Here is a 17,349-nt window from a genome sequence, read left to right as displayed (position 1 = left end):
AAATACACCATGGCATCATGAACACCCACGTTGCATACTTTTCAACATAGTCTCAACTGACATTGAGACATTTGTTGTAGAGTGGAATCAATTTAAAGAAACCACTCTAGTAAAACCAGGTGCCCTGCAATGTAATGAATTGTCGCACAGTCTGCTCCTCCTCAACACTGGTTTGGGAGTGATATTCGAAGAGTGCAGTTTTCAATGCAGGGGGCAGGTGAAAGACCAATGGGGAAAGACTGGGGCCGTACATTAGGTAGTTCAGTCTTTTAAATCCGAATTAAGCCGTCTGATTCTGTGTGAGCATTGCCTGTGTGGTTTTGCGTTCTTGTCCAAGAGCACAAAACCTGCATTCAAGATCCTGGTTCATGGCAAGAGTTTGGTGAGGATGTCGCAGTAGTGTGCCACATTGATAGTCCCTTCCCTTTGCGTTCCAGAGCACTGTAGCCATAACATTTCTGGCAGAGAGTGACTCATTAAATTTTTTCTCCGCTGGTGAACTGCAGTGAGGTAGTCTTGGATTCTGGGGAAAAGTGGTGCACCCATGTCTCATTACCTGTGTCCATTCTGAACACGAGCTCATCTATATAATAAAATGGAACATCTACAGGTTACAATGTTATGTATTATATGGGTACCAGTTTCAGTGCTCCAGTATACCATCTTCAGGTCTTAACCGATGCTGAGGTGGTAACTCCATTCGTATACATCGTTCATCAGTAGCCAATATTATGTTGTTGATGGTTGGAGACACATCATCATTGTTACAGGTTTTTGTATCGTCTCGCCACTGTAGAGTTTTGTAGCAGGGGAAGCAAGATAAAGGATGTTGTTTGGTGGCCGGTGTCCTCTTTATGCAGCACAACTGCACACATGTATTAACAGGGTTCTTTATTCATAAGAACAGGAAACTACTTACCTTTAAGCAAGTTGTTGTGTTACAAGCTCTTCTGTAATAGTCCACATTAGCCTCACTGCTAGTGAAGCAGCTCTATAAACACTAAAGTCTTGTAGCCAGTGACGTGACCTGACAACTAGAATAGCGACTGAGCAAGTAACTGAGCTAACTGTGGCTGCGACTCTGGCTCACTGACTGACCGTCTAACTGCGCTGACTGTCAGCGGCGGTGGTCTAAATACTGGTGGTCGAGAGGGCATCGGCGGCGAGTTGCTTGCGAGTGTCTTTGGCCTCTCTCCTGAAAGGCGCGCTTGACTCAGCGCCTATTATCGATCTTTTCGCAACCTCTTTGTCGACCGGCGTTCTGGCGACAGCTTACGCCAGCACATGGGTAGTCTGAGAAAAGCAGTTTATAGATATTCACTATTGATGAATTGTGTATACGATTGGAGTTAACCCGCTCATAGACAGTTAATGCCAGAAGATGGTGTACAGAAGCATCGAAACTAATATGCACATAATAAATAAAATTTAAAGGACGACTGAAGACCCCCAAACCTTCAATGAGAAGAATGGACATACAAAAGCGAACTAATTTAGCTGTTGCACATACTGCATCATGTGATTGAGGCTTATTCCATCTCGTGCACTCTTGTGATTCGGGATCAGGTTTCTCAGCACCCATCTTTCACCAGGTGTAGAAGTATGAAACCGTTGCAATAATTACACATCTGTTGTTTAAAACTTATAAACAATATTTTATTCAAAATAATCCCCATTGCTATTTATAATTTCTCCCACCTCTCTGGCAGAATATGAATGCCACACCAAAAAAACAGTTCATCTTTTGAAGCGAAATGGCTAGCGAGCCATTTTCGTACATTTTCATACGAATTGAAGCGTTATTCAGTGAGAGCGTGTCCCAGTGATGCAAATAGATAATAATCGGAAGGAGCCAAGTCTGAAGAATAAGCCGCATGCCTTAGGATTTCCCAACCGAACGTCTCGATCGTTTCCCTGACCCGTTTTGCTGTGTGTGATAGGGTGTTACCATGGAGCAATATGACTTTGTGTTGCCTTTCTCCATATTTCGGTCGCTTTTCACGTAATATTCGATTTAAATCGATGATTTGCTGTTGGTAGCGATCAGAGTTAATGGTTTCACCAGGTTTTAGCAGTTCACGACAGATGACACCGTTCTGATGCCATCAAACACAGAGATTTGGTCTTGCAGTGGATGTCGATGGTTTGCCTGGATTCACCCACCATTTACGACGCTTAGGATTCTCAAAATACGCGGATACGTCAATTATTATCTGCAAAGTGATTATAAAATTTTATTGTAATCAAATAGGAAACTTACAAGAACATCATTTTTCGACATAGTCTCCTTGCGTTCCAACGCACTTGGTAGATCGTTTACAAGCTTCCTGATGCCCTCATAAAAGAAGTTTCTCGGTTGAGATGCGAGCTAGGAATAAACAGCTTCTTTCACTGCTTCCTCCAAGGCAAGTCGACGGCCTCTTAATGCCTGTTTGAGTTGACCAAACAAGTGATAGTCAGAAGGGGCAAGATCAGGAATATATGGAGGATGATCCAGTACTTCAAATTTGAGTTTCTGGAGCGTTTCAGCAGTGTGGGCAACAGTATGCGGACGGGCATTGTCGTTCATTTGGATGTTGGATGTTTCCATTCCACACTCTGCCGTTTACTCTCCGGCTCGTAGCGATGCATCCATGTTTCGTCACCAGTAATGATCCTGTCTAAGGAGTTGTCTCCTTCGTTACCATAGCGATCCAAATGTTTTTTGCAGATGTCCAAACGCGTTTATTTATGCAACTGTGTGAGTTGTTTTGGGACCCATCTTGCTCAAACTTTATGAAACCCAAGTCTGTTGTGGATGATGTCGTAGGCAGAACCGTGACTAATTTGCAGACGATGTGCCACTTCGTCAATAGTTAATGGTGTCTTTAAGAGAATCATTTCACTTGAACGCTAAACGGTTTCTTCATTTTTGGCAGTAAACCCAAACGGTCGTCCGGCTCCTTCATCGTGCGTAACACTTCTGCGACCATTTCGGAATTTTTCAATCCATCCGTAGACACTCCGTTGTGGCAAAACACTGTTCCGGTACTGTACCGAAAGTCATAGATGAATTTCTGCCCCTGATGCGCTTCCGACCACAAAAAACGGATCACTGAACGTTGCTCTTCTTTGATGGAAATATACAACGGAGCAGCCATGATTAACAGCACGGCAGCGATAACGAAACTAACCTAGCAGCTTGAAAGTTGCAAAGATATAACAACAAATAAACAAAGCATGCGTCATCAACGTAAAACGACAGTACTACCAAAATAAACAAATATAGAACTAAACTGCGGATAATAATTGACTTACCCTCCTATATCCATTTTTCATCTCTTGCCACTATTCGATGGGGAAACGACTTCCTGTTGTATCTGGCGAGCAGCATTTCACAAGTGGTCTTTCGATTTGCTTGCTGTCTTTCATTCAGTTAGTGCGCAACCCGTTTTCCCACTTTCTGCACCTTTCCCATAGCTTTCAACGGAAGAGAAGCGGCTTTCTACGTCACATTCAGTTGTTCCACGAGTTCCTGTTGAGTCTGAGTATCATCTTCATCCAATAAGACCTGCAATTCGTTGTCTTCGAACTTTTTCGATGGTTTTCCGCGATCGTCGTTTCTCACGTCAAAATCACCACTTTTGATTTTTGTTCTTTTGGAACCACTCGAAACAGTGCGTTTTCCAAAGAGCATGTTCACCGAAAGCTTCGACAAGCATTCCATGCTATTCTGCAGCAGAATAGTAACAGAAAATCAATGCTGTCCGCAAACTGTAGTTCGTAGGCACAAAACTCGATATGTTTATGGATTTGAAGCAGTGCCGATGTATGGAACTTGTGTTACTGCGTGTTGACATTCGTCGTCAGCCGTTACAGGAAGCAGATGGTGGTACAGATGCAGTCCCACGGGCCCTACATTGACGGCTAGCACCATCTATAAGGAAATTCCTGTTTCATACTTCCGCACCTGGCATATGATTATTTCTAATGAACGTTTTCAGGAACAGGCGCAATCTTCAAAACTCTCATATCAAAACGATGTATCGTATTATTTTGGAAATCGGTAATTGTAAACTGCACTTGTACAATCATTTGTGAGTCGTGAGTTACCACTTTTTCAGAGGCTCATTACCTGTTCAAACTTGCTTTTTTCGGAAGTGATAAATTTAAACTAGGTGAGCAGCTGTTAACCAAACGAATAACACATTTGGCTACATTGTCTCTGGCATGCAGCTCTAATTTGTTCGGCCGACGCCCTGGTTGGCTAACTTCAGTACTAATTACATCGGAAACGGCGCAACGTATCGATTTTTTTACTAACAATTATTTCTCAGCACAACTTACTGTGAAAGCTTTTCAGACTGTTTCTGACCGCCTTGTATGGTTGTTTCTCTTTGTTGCAGGTTTTCTAAATTTTATCCTCATTTGAAGAGATTTGCCACTTATAATACTAAGTGGAAATTTTGTCCAAGACTTCTTATATTTCCTTAGAATCGTCCAACTATGGTACTTCCCTGAACAACTGCCGTTCCGGTAAAAAATCTTGTAGCGCTATTGATCCTGTCTGTTAAATCATTTGCGTATGTTGAAAACATCAGAGGTCTTATTACACTACTTTGGGACACACCAGATGTTACTTTCCCTTCTACGGAACAGCTGCTTCCAGTATAACGTACTGGTTACTATTAGTCAAATATTCTTCGAGCCAGGCACATATTTGTGAAAATAGTCCATATGATCGTACCTTGCACAGTTTTCGACAACCTGGTACAATTTTGAATGCCTTTCGCAAATCTACGAAAATGGAATATAGTTGTTCACAGGCATCTGTCATTTGCAAGATGTTACAGCCAGTTCCGCAAGAGAGTGTACGCCATTGTCTGTATGAAATAAAAGATATTATTATAAATGTATGTGTACATGAAAATACATGTTATTACTAATCTCACAATTACCTAATAGTTAATCCAATCGTCACCATCATCGAGTATAGCTTGGCACCTTAGCCCTCTCACCGGTAAATCAAACAAGTTTCCAACCTCTAAATATCGTCTGACACACGTCGCTACGAGTGACTTTGGCTTTCCACGAATTTTAGCTGCAGCTTCATATGAAAGCTTTGGTCTATTCGGATGATTTACGAGGAAGACTGCCTCGTGACGCTTCAGATATTTTTTACTCATTTTAAACAGCAACCGACAAAACAAAACATTATCTGTATACTGTGCAAAAGCGCATTGATTACAGATTTGAGATCGATAACAGAGATTTCGCTGCTGCGGACGTTACATTTAAAATTATGGCGTACACTTACTTGTGAAACTGACTGTATATAGACTATGTGATCAAAAGGACCTGGACACCCAGAAAAAACATACGTTTTTCATATTAGGTGCATTGTACAGCCACCTATTGCCAGTTGCTCCATATAAGCGACCTCAGTAGTCATTAGACACCGTCAGAGAGCAGAATGGGGCGCTCCGCGGAACTCGTGGACATCGAATGTAGTCAGGTGATTGGGTGTCACTTGTGTCGTACGTCTGTAATCGAGATTTTCACACTCGTAAACATCCATAGGTCCACTGTTTCCGATGTGATAGTGAAGTGGAAACGTGAAGGGACACGTAGAGCACAAAAGCATACGGGCCGACCTCGTCTGTTGACTGAGAGACTGCCGACAGTTTCAGAGGGTCATATGTAAAATAGGCAGACATCTATCCAGACCATCACACAGGTATTCAAATCTGCATCGAGATCCACTGCAAGTACTGTGACAGTTAGGCTGGAGCTGAGAAAACTTGGATTTCATGATCAAGCGGCTGCTCATAAACCACACATCACGCCGGCAAATGCCAAACGACGCATCGCTTCGTGTAAAGAGCGTAAACATTCGACGATTGAACAGTGTAAAAACGTTGTGTAGAGTGACGAATCACGGTACACTATGTGGCGAGCCGATGGCAGGATGTGGGTATGGCGAATGCCCGGTGCACGTCATCTGCCAGTGTGTGATGTGCCAACAGTAAAATTTGAAGGAGGTGGTGTTATGGTGTGGTCATATTTTCCATGGAGGGGGCTTGCACCCCTTATTTTGCGTGGCAATATCACAACACAGGCCTAAATTGATGTTTTAAGCACCTTCTTACTTCTCACTGTTGAAGAGCTATTCGGGGATGGTGATTGCATCTGTCAACACTATCAAGCACCTGTTCATAATGCGTGGCCTGTGGCTGAGTTGTTCATTGACAATAACATCCCTGTAGTGGACTGACCTGCACAGAGTCCTGACCTGAATACTGTAGAACGCCTTTGGGATGTTTTGGAACGCCGACTTCGTGCCAGGCCTCACCACCCCACATCGATGCCTCTTCTCAGTGCAGCACTCTGTGAAGAATGGTGTGCCATTCCCCAAGAAACCTTCCAGCGCCTGATTGAACATACGGCTGCGAGAGTGGGATAAGTCTTCAAGGCTAAGGGTGTGCCAACACCTTACTGAATTCCAGCACTACCGGTAGAGGGCACCACGAAGTTGTAAGTCATTTTCAGCCAGGTGTCCGGATACATTTGATCACACACACACAAACTATATATATATATATATATATATATATATATTTATATATATATATATATATATATATATATACGGAAGCGCCAAAGAAGCTGTTATAGGCATGCATATTCAAATACAGAGATATGTAAACGGGCAGAATACGGCGCTGCGGTCAGCAACGCCTGTATAAGACAACAAGAGTCTGGCGCAGTTGTTAGATCGGTTACCGCTACTACAATGGCAGGTTATCAAGATTTAAGTCAGTTTGAACGTGGTATTATATTCGGCGCACGAGAGATGGGAAGCAGCATCTCCAAGGTATCGTTGGAGTCGGGATTTTCCCGTACGATCAGTTCGCGGGTATACTGTGAACATCAGGAATCTGGTAAAACATCAAATCTCCGACATCGCTGTGACTGAGGAAAGATCCTGTAAGAACGAGACCAGCGACGAGTGAAAAGAATCGTTCAGCATGATAAAAGTGCAACCCTTCACCAAATTGCTGCAGATTTCAATACTGCGCCATTAATAAGTGTCAGCATGCGAACCACTGAACGAAACATCATTAAAATGGGCTCTCGGAGCCGAAGGCCCACTCGCATACCCTTGATGGCTGTGTAACACAAAGATTTACAACTCGCCTGGGCCCGTCAACACCGACATTGGACTGTGAACGTCTTGCCAGATCGGACGAGTCTCGTTTCAAATTGCATCAAGCAGATGAATGTGTACGGGAGACATCCTCATGAATCCATGGACCCTGCGTCTAAGCAGAAGATTGTTCAAGCTGGTGAAGGCACTGTAATGCTGTGGGGCGTGTGCAATTTGAGTGATATGGAACCCCTGATATGTCTAGATATGACTCTTAACAGGTGACACATATGTAAGCATCCTATCTGATCACCTGCATCCATTCATGTCTCTTGTGCATTCTTACGGATTTGGGCACTTCCAGCAGGACAATGCGACACCCCACACGTCCAGAATTGGTACAGAGTGTCTCCAAGAGCACTCTTCTGAGTTTAAACACTTCCGCTCGCCGCGAAACTCCCCTGACATGAACATTATATGAGGAGGTGCCTTGCAATGTGCTGTTCAGAAGAGATCTCCTCCCATTCGTACTCTTATGGATTCATGGATAGCCCTTCAGCATTCATGGTATCAATTCCCTCCATGGCACCTCGTGTTGCGGCAGTTATGCGTGCTCGCGGGGGCCCTACCCGATATTAGGCAGGTGTACTACTTTCTTTGGCTCTTCAAAGTATACGTAGAAAGTAAGCTGTTCCTTTGAGACTCTTGTTTTCCTCCAGCAACATTGTATTGAGAAGGGTGGTTGTCGTGTTGCAGGGCAGTGTGGTCGTAACGTGCCTGTGGAGCATGCACATGGACAAGGATCTGTGGGGCGACCCGGAGAACTTCAGACCAGAGAGGTTTCTGGACGAGAACGGGCAGCTCAGCAGGAAAGACTTCAGCTTGCCGTTTGGTGCTGGTAAGTGTTACTGTCCCCTGCATCGGTCCCTTTCCTTGTTACCTCCTACCCCTTCAGAGTTGCACAGAATACAGCAACCATCTTTCTACGAGAGCTACTGACTATTGCAGGCTTAAGCTTTGTTCGAAAAAGCCATTCTGCTGACAGACTTTTCAGGGTCATAAGAATAAACCAAATTCATCACCAGTAACGATGTTATAAATGCAGCCTTGGACTTATTCCAGAGTTTTTCTGCCCTGATCAGTCCATTGTTGTTTTTTAACGGCAGTCAGTTTATGTAGAATCCATGGACGACAAAGGTTTCTCGTGTCTAAATGTCGTAAAATGTTGCGGATTGACTCATACCAATGTCCAATATGGTCCGATTAAATTCATAGGATGTTCGTCGATCTTCAAGCATTGGTCCGACAGTAGTAATAACAGCTGTTCCTTGGCGTTCTGCACGAAATCCGCGTCCTTTGAATTCGCTGTAGTAATCGTACACTGTTCTAAGCTTGTCTTCACATGACGAGTTTCACTACTGGCCATTAAATTTGCTACATTACGAAGATAACGTGCTACAGACGCGAAATTTTACCGACAGAAAGAAGATACTGTGATGTGCAAATGATTAGCTTTTCAGAGCATTCACACAAGGTCCTGACATTAGGAAAGTTTACAACCAATTACTCATACACAAACAGCAGTTGACCATCGTTGCCTGGTGAAACATTGTTCTGATGACTCGTGTAAGGAGGAGAAATGCCTACCATCACGTTTCCGACTTTGATAAAGGTCGGATTGTAGCCTATCGCGATTGCGGTTTATCGTATCGCGCCATTGCTGCTTGCGTTGGTCGAGATGCAATGACTGTTAGCAGAATATGGAATCGGTGAGTTCAGGAGGGTAATACGGCACGCCGTGCTGGACCCCAACGGCCTCATATCACTAGCAGTCGAGATGAAAGGCATCTTATCCGCATTGTTCAAAATGGTTCAAATGGCTCTGAGCACTTCTGAGGTCATCAATCGCCTAGAACTTAGAACTAATTAAACCTAACTAACCTAAGGACATCATACACATCCATGCCCGAGGCAGGATTCGAAACTGCGACCGTAGCGGTCGCTCGGTTCCAGGCTGTAGCGCCTAGAACCAAACGGCCACTACGGCCGGCTATCACCATAGCTGTAACGGATAGTGCAGACGTTTGCAAGACAACACCCATCTGCACGAACAGTTAGATGACGTTTGCTGCAGCATGGACGATCAGCTCGGAGACCATGGCTGCAGTTACCCTTGACGCTGCATCACAGATAGAAGCGCCTGTGATGGTGTACTCAACGACGAACCTGGGTACACGAGTGGCAAAACGTCATTTTTTCGTATGAATCCAGGTTCTGTTTACAGCATCATGATGGTCGCATTCGTGTTGGCGACATGACGGTGTACGCACATTGGAAGCGTGAATTCATCATCGCCATACTCGTGTATCACCCGGCGTGTTGGTATGGGCTGCCATTGGTTACACAGCTCGGTCACCTCTCATTCGCATTGATGGCACTTTGAACAGTGGACGTTACATTTCAGATGTGTTACGACCCGTGGCTCTACCCTTGATTCGATCCCTGCGAAACTATACATTTCAGCAGGATAATGCACGACCGCGTGGATACAGAAAATGTTAGAGTGCTGTCCTGCCCAGCAGATTCTCCAGATCTCTCACCAATGGAAAACGTCTGGTCAACGGTGGCCGAGCAATTGGCTCGTCACAATACGCCTGTCAATACTCTTGATGAACTGTGGTATCGTGTTGAAGCTGCATGGGCAGCTGTACCTGTACACGCCATCCAAGCGCTGTTTGACTCAACGCCCAAGCGTATCAAGGCCGTTATTACGGCCAGAGGTGGTTGTTCTGGATGCCGATTTCTCAGGTCCAATGCACCCAAATTGCGTGAAAATGTAATTACATGTCAGTTCTACTATAATATATTTGGCCAATGAATACCCGTTTATCATCTGCATTTCTTCTTGGTGTAGCAACCTTAATGGCCAGTAGAGTAAAATTAAAAAAAAAAAAAAAGACCATGGGCCGATCATGTCTTCGACTCCAATTCATTTTTCAGCGCACGCAAAATCTATAAATGATGATAGCTAATAAACCATTAGAGCAACTTTAACAAACCTCATGGCAATCAACTGGCTACACATTAGAGAGTACAGGTTGACTATTATGGAAGTATAGGTGAAAAACGTAAATTACATGCAAACTACAGCGTGCACACACTTTATTCAACATGTAAACGTCGCTACAGATTTTCGCATTTAGGTTATAACGTGTTGTATATGCCAGCCGTCATTGGTGACGACGTGGCGCAGAGGAACAGCGAAATTCTTCCGCATGACCCGCTGAAGTGTCGGAACATCGATCCTGTCAATGACCTCCTGAATGGCTGTTTTCAGTTCATCAGTGGTTTCGGGGTTATTGCTGTACACCTTGTTTTTAATGTATCCCTACAGAAAAGGAGTCGCATGCGTTTAGTTCCGGAGAATATGGCGGTCAATCGAGGCCCATGCCAGTGGCCTCTGGGTACCCCAGAGCCAGAATTCGGTCCGAAAAGTGCTCCTCCAGGACATCAAACACTCTCGTGCTTCTATGGAGTCGAGCTCCGTCTTGCACAAGCCACAAATCTTGTCGAAATCAGTCACTTTAGATAATGGGGATGAACTGATCTTCCAAAACCTTCACGTATCGTTCGGTAGTCACCGTGCCATCAATGAATATCGCACCTATTATTCCATGACCGGACACTGCACACCCGTTGAGTGTGAAGAGACTTCTCGATTGCGAAATGCGGATTCTCAGTCCCCCAAACGCGCCAATTTTTGGTTATTGACGAACCCATCTAAATGAAAGTGGTCTTCGCCACTAAACCAAACTATACTGCGGATACTAATTCCCATCATGCACCGCGGCAACTGTGCAGTTTGAACGCCCTAACGCAAACTGTTCAGAAGTTATGACGATCTTATTTCATATAGTTCAGCAATTGTCACCCTGCAGCTGTCGTTCGGTATATGTCTAACATTCTGCGTGGTGTGTGTTTGTTCTGAGTCGTGTCTCCCTACCACTTTCGCGCAACGACGCTCTGAGCGCGTTTTTTAGGGAATTGACTAGTTTGAACCTGGGACCTGTTGTGGTAAGGAGACTCCAGACCACACATGACATGTAGAATTCAGAAGAGTTCAGTGAGACTATCGATGATATAATCAAATACTTAACGATTTCAGCGTCAGCTCCACTGCACTCCATGTAAAAGAATCTTAATACTAACTAAATTTAGTGGGAGGTGTTAAAGGCTTTCCTATTTTTTAGTTAGCTGGTAAAATAACGTCGAAAAAGCAGTTAAGTTCACCATTGGAATTTTTATTCTACTCACAAAACATTGTTTATAAATTGCGCTATTGACAAAAGGAAATGTGTTAATGTAGGATGATAAAAACCAACTGTGTTCAACAAAAATGTGAATGAATATTCCCTGAATGGGTTTCCAAGTTCTACAATGCATCGAAGGATGACCTATGCCATATCACATCTATAATCTAGGTTTAAATTAAGTTTCATAGAAGAGAAAACTGTCAAAAATGGTCTAAGTGACCCTCAATTATCTTTAATTACTTATTTGTCATAAATTACAGTGGCTGATGTGGCTTCTCAATAATTATACAACAGAAAAATCATCGCGTTTCAGATTTTTACTTCACATTGCAAATGTGAACACCATGAAGTTTAACTGACGATGGACACTAGTATTACGCAAAAAGGGGGTGTAGCAGATGAGACTTCTGCAGTTCTGAGTGAAGCCTTACGCGCTGTTATGCGGCATCGCGGTCGTTCATTACCTTGTCGGTGGTTCGTCAGCGTCGGGGGGCGGCGGGTGGCGCAGCTCCACACACCTCGCCGTCTCTCGCAACTCTCTCTAACCTCTCCTTACTACAATTTACCGAAATGGGTTTAAGACAAAGGTATCTGGCTGGGTTTTCAACTAACCAGTCAAGGTCTCAAAGTTAACCTTAAGCTCCACCTACAAAAATTCTGTCTATCCAATGACAAACGTTATACTTTTCGGGGTGGGGCAATGTTTTTAATGTGTGCTACATAACAGAGACGCGAAAAAGTCTCACGCTAAAACTTGCGGGCTGGGGTGGCCCTTTTTGTGTTATCGTAAGATCTATACTGTTCTTCTGGAGGGCTCTATCTTTTAACATGGGCTGGGGTGTGGTCCTGACGTAACAGAGACGCGAAAAAGTCTCACGCTAAAACTTGCAGCTGGTGTGGCCCTTTTAGTGCTATCGTAAGATCTATACTGTTCTCCTGGAGAGCTCTATCTTTTAACATGGGCTGGGGGCTGCTCTTCGCGATCAGCCGGCAATGTGGGTGTCCGTCCCTTATCGTAGGGCCTTATAGCTTGCACGGCTCTGCTCTCGGTGCTTTGCTTTATCCAAGGAGCATCCCACTGTACAGCAGTTTCTGCAGGGTTGCCAGCTCGACAGGCGGAAACAATGTAACCACATCAAACTGTAATTCCGTTCAGGTCGACTGATGCCACCAACTTTGCCAGAGGGCACAAAAGTGGCCGCGCTACTTTACAGTGACAGACACATGCATATAAATACATACACTCCTGAAAATTGAAATAAGAACACCGTGAATTCAGTGTCCCAGGAAGGGGAAACTTTATTGACACATGGGGTCAGATACATCACACGATCACACTGACAGAACCACAGGCACATAGACACAGGCAACAGAGCATGCACAATGTCGGCACTAGTACAGTGTATATCCACCTTTGGCAGCAATGCAGGCTGCTATTCTCCCATGGAGACGATCGTAGAGATGCTGGATGTAGTCCTGTGGAACGGCTTGCCATGCCATTTCCACCTGGCGCCTCAGCTGGACCAGCGTTCGTGCTGGACGTGCACACCGCGTGAGACGACGCTTCATCCAGTCCCAAACATGCTCAATGGGGGACAGATCCGGAGATCTTGCTGGCCAGGGTAGTTGACTTACACCTTCTAGAGCACGTTGGGTGGCACGGGATACATGCGGACGTGCATTGTCCTGATGGAACAGCAAGTTCCCTTGCCGGTCTAGCAATGGTAGAACGATGGGTTCGATGACGGTTTGGATGTACCGTGCACTATTCAGTGTCCCCTCGACGATCACCAGAGGTGTACGGCCAGTGTAAGAGATCGCTCCCCACACCATGATGCCGGGTGTTGGCCCTGTGTGCCTCGGTCGTATGCAGTCCTGATTGTGGCGCTCACGTGCACGGCGCCAAACACGCATACGACCATCGTTGGCACCAAGGCAGAAGCGACTCTGATCGCTGAAGACGACACGTCTCCATTCGTCCCTCCATGCACGCCTGTCGCGACACCACTGGAGGCGGGCTGCACGATGTTGGGGCGTGAGCGGAAGACGGCCTAACGGTGTGCGGGACCGTAGCCCAGCTTCATGGAGACGGTTGCGAATGGTCCTCGCCGATACCCCAGGAGCAAAGTGTCCCTAATTTGCCGGGAAGTGGCGGTGCGGTCCCCTACGGCACTGCGTAGGATCCTACGGTGTTGGCGTGCATCCGTGCGTCGCTGCGGTCCGGTCCCAGGTCGACGGGCACGTGCACCTTCCGCCGACCACTGGCGACAACATCGATGTACTGTGGAGACCTCACGCCCCACGTGTTGAGCAATTCGGCGGTACGTCCAGCCGGCCTCCCGCATGCCCACTATACGCCCTCGCTCAAAGTCCGTCAACTGCACATACGGTTCACGTCCACGCTGTCGCGGCATGCTACCAGTGTTAAAGACTGCGATGGAGCTCCGTATGCCACGGCAAACTGGCTGACACTGACGGCGGCGGTGCACAAATGCTGCGCAGCTAGCGCCTTTCGACGGCCAACACCGCGGTTCCTGGTGTGTCCGCTGTGCCGTGCGTGTGATCATTGCTTGTACAGCCATCTCGCAGTGTCCGGAGCAAGTATGGTGGGTCTGACACACCGGTGTCAATGTGTTCTTTTTTCCATTTCCAGGAGTGTATATTCTCCCCTCGGAACTGCGTCTGTTTCAGGGAAGGAAGGTATGACATGCATTTAGGCGTTCTTGTGTTAGTCTGTGGTATTCCGTTTGCTCACTCGTGGATGTATTGTAATTTAATGTCAGGATTTATTCGGAGCTATGTGACATACTGCCGGATTTGCTATCATGTCAGGGTTTTCATGGAAGTTGTTGGATTTGCCTGACACCTTACATATGAAACATTTCCTTTCTTTTCCTTAGACACGTGGTGTTCTAAAAGTTTCCGGTGTGCTCCTTGTACTATATGCATGCCCTCCCCTGTGTGTTGCAGGCAAGCGGCTGTGCGTGGGCGAGACGTTCGCCCGCCAGAACATGTTCCTCGCGTTTAGTGCACTACTGCAGAGCTTCACCCTCACGGCGGACGGCGTGCCGCCTCTGGGCTGCAACATCCCAGGGAACGTGGAGACTCAGCCCTCCTTCTGGGCGCGCTTTGAAGCTCGCTGAAGGACAAATCAAGTATACGGCTCTACACGGCGGGTTCTAATCGCGTTGGAACACGCGGTCGAATGCGGGGAAAATATTACAAAACCTTTACACTCGATGTAATATATTAAAGTTGAATAGTGTTGGAGACCACGATTCCCCATTAGTGAATAACCCGATATCGTGCTTTACTGTAAGATTACATTAATTTACTAACAAAAGAGGGACTCTGCTTTATCACTTTGAGCGACAAATGAATGATTTCTGTAGGAAAACGATTTGTCATTACTGAATAACCCAATACTATGTGTATTTTTTCGCATTTACATCAGTGCGCTAACGAAAGCTGCTTCAGTTTATCATACTGAGCTATAATTAAAAGATTAATGACGATCTGCATTTATTTTGTGCTAATACCAGTTCTCATTACTTTTTACATTTCGTTAATAGTTCCACATGAAAATATTGCAGTGATTGACAAAAAGTAATAGTGGAAATGTTTATACTAATTTTGGAATGAATTCTTATGTAAAATTACCAATTTAAAATTGACAAACCTTTATTCATTTCATTAGTTATTTTTCGATATTTACAGACAGTTGTACTATCAAATATGAAAATGAAGATTTAATAGCTCATAACACAACAACAAGTTAATAGTTCTGTATATTAAGAGCTTTAATTGTATTCAAGCTCGTTAAGAATGGAATACATTATCATATTACTGAAAATGTTATAAATAGCTCATGCAACAAAATTTGATTGTCAGAAATGGATGAGCTATTTACTGTGTTAACATAGTGCTGAAGGTTGTAGAAGTTGGTATGTGAGTAGAAAATGCTGGCTGGGAAGATATTAATAACTATATTTTATGCCTGTAAAATAATAAGAGATGTAATCAGAAAAGAGTGCCTGGTTACTAATTTGTGATAACAACCTTGGACGAGGGTGTCCTGTGTCAATACTAAATAAAATATACTTTTATTCTTATTCTGACAATATGCATTTCATTATTACCATGTGGTCATACATTTAGGTTCTTTTGCCAAGGAAATCAACTGCAGAGGTAGTTCTACCACTATACAATGATCATATTATTATATGCACTTATTGCACATTTGTCTTCGTTACAGTCTTTATCTTTATGTGCTACTAACACATATACCATGAATTATATACGTAACAGTGTCACTCAGTTAAAGTTATCTTGTTCTTACAAGAGCAGACTGAAGCATAATCACTTTGGTGCAAAGATGGCTGTAAAATTTTGCTTTGTTATCTTTGTAAATGTTGAATAACATAAAGCATGAGTCTACCTGATATGTGGAATAGATATCTTCATACATCTTTTTAAAGTGACGTGCCTCATGCAAACAGATAAAATGCAGTATCAGTTTTTCTACAGAAGGATGACGAAAATTAATCCAAAGTTAGTAAAATCTTATAAAATGTGTCGTTCTTAATTTTCAACCGTTAAGAAGTGGGCAGCTGAAGTCAAATATGACTGCCTTTCTCTAGATTATGATCAGCATGGAGGTCATCCTGAAACAGCGACCACAGAGGAACACGTCCAGACAGGACTGCACAGGTAAGGTTTAATTGATGATATACTGAAGGAAACTTCACGAGTTACAGTAACACTACTACACAACAAAGCCGAAAAGAGATGTAACTCCGCTGAATCCTATATGTGGTGCGGCCAAAACATTTCCTAGCCAACCAAGAGACAGGCAGAATGGGCCAATAGACAAGCGGAGTTTCAGCAAGGAAGGACCACGGATAGTACAGTGAATGCGGAACGATTGCTACACACCATATGAGCTGGATGTCCAAGCCAGTAACGCAGCAGAAGATAACGGTGACAGAGAGATGCTGTCAAATGATAACTGTGCAAGATGGCATGAGAGAGTATAAGTCAGAACTATTCAGTACAGGGTAAGGTCGCCATCCGTGGAACAGTGCCATGGATGGACCAGTGCATTGGATGGATCGTCGCTATATTCGGGCTGGTCGATAGCTGCTGGCATCTAGCTATGGTGAACTAACAGTTGAGAAATATATCACCATCTTTGAAAGTTGAAGGTTACAGTGAAGAACTGATGTAAATGCATGAAGAAAACTGTGTTATTTGATGTGGTGTTGGGTTCAAATTGGATTGTGTATGTTGATAACATAGATTATTCCAGCTCTACTAGGTGTACACTATTGGCAAATGAATCTGATCTACTTTCCATGGATATATTTAGATTTATACTGTTTGCTGCAACTTCCTATCTAATGACGTGCATAGCAGACATTATGGTGTTGCCACCATTGAAGCACTGTTCGCTTTCTTGAATGGATCACTGGTCCGTTCATGGAAGCACTATAAAATTACACTCCTGGAAATGGAAATAAGAACACATTGACACCGGTGTGTCAGACCCACCATACTTGCTCCGGACACTGCGAGAGGGCTGTACAAGCAATGATCACACGCACGGCACAGCGGACACACCAGGAACCGCGGTGTTGGCCGTCGAATGGTGCTAGCTGCGCAGCATTTGTGCACCGCCGCCGTCAGTGTCAGCCAGATTGCCGTGGCATACGGAGCTCCATCGCAGTCTGTAACACTGGTAGCATGCCGCGACAGCGTGGACGTGAACCGTATGTGCAGTTGACGGACTTTGAGCGAGGGCGTATAGTGGGCATGCGGGAGGCCGGGTGGACGTACCGGCGAATTGCTCAACACGTGGGGCGTGAGGTCTCCACAGTACATCGATGTTGTCGCCAGTGGTCGGCGGGAGGT

At 44.7% G+C, this 17,349-nt stretch overlaps 1 protein-coding gene across 1 annotated transcript in view; it reads left to right on the top strand.

The window, feature by feature from the left end:
- Window positions 1-16,012, top strand: part of LOC126293721 (probable cytochrome P450 304a1) — an 86,520-nt gene extending 70,508 nt beyond the window's left edge. The window contains exons 8-9 of the mRNA XM_049987032.1: window positions 7,883-8,024; window positions 14,410-16,012. Coding sequence (XP_049842989.1) covers window positions 7,883-8,024; window positions 14,410-14,582 — 315 coding nt within the window. The 3' untranslated portion in view covers window positions 14,583-16,012. The remainder of the gene's footprint in view (window positions 1-7,882; window positions 8,025-14,409) is intronic.
- The last annotated feature ends 1,337 nt before the right edge of the window (window positions 16,013-17,349 follow it).

Source organism: Schistocerca gregaria, chromosome 10 (genome assembly GCF_023897955.1).
Source record: "Schistocerca gregaria isolate iqSchGreg1 chromosome 10, iqSchGreg1.2, whole genome shotgun sequence".
Classification (NCBI taxonomy): domain Eukaryota; kingdom Metazoa; phylum Arthropoda; class Insecta; order Orthoptera; family Acrididae; genus Schistocerca; species Schistocerca gregaria.
The sequence above is the reverse complement of the archived record's forward strand: the minus strand, read 5'-3'. Positions and strand labels throughout refer to the sequence as shown.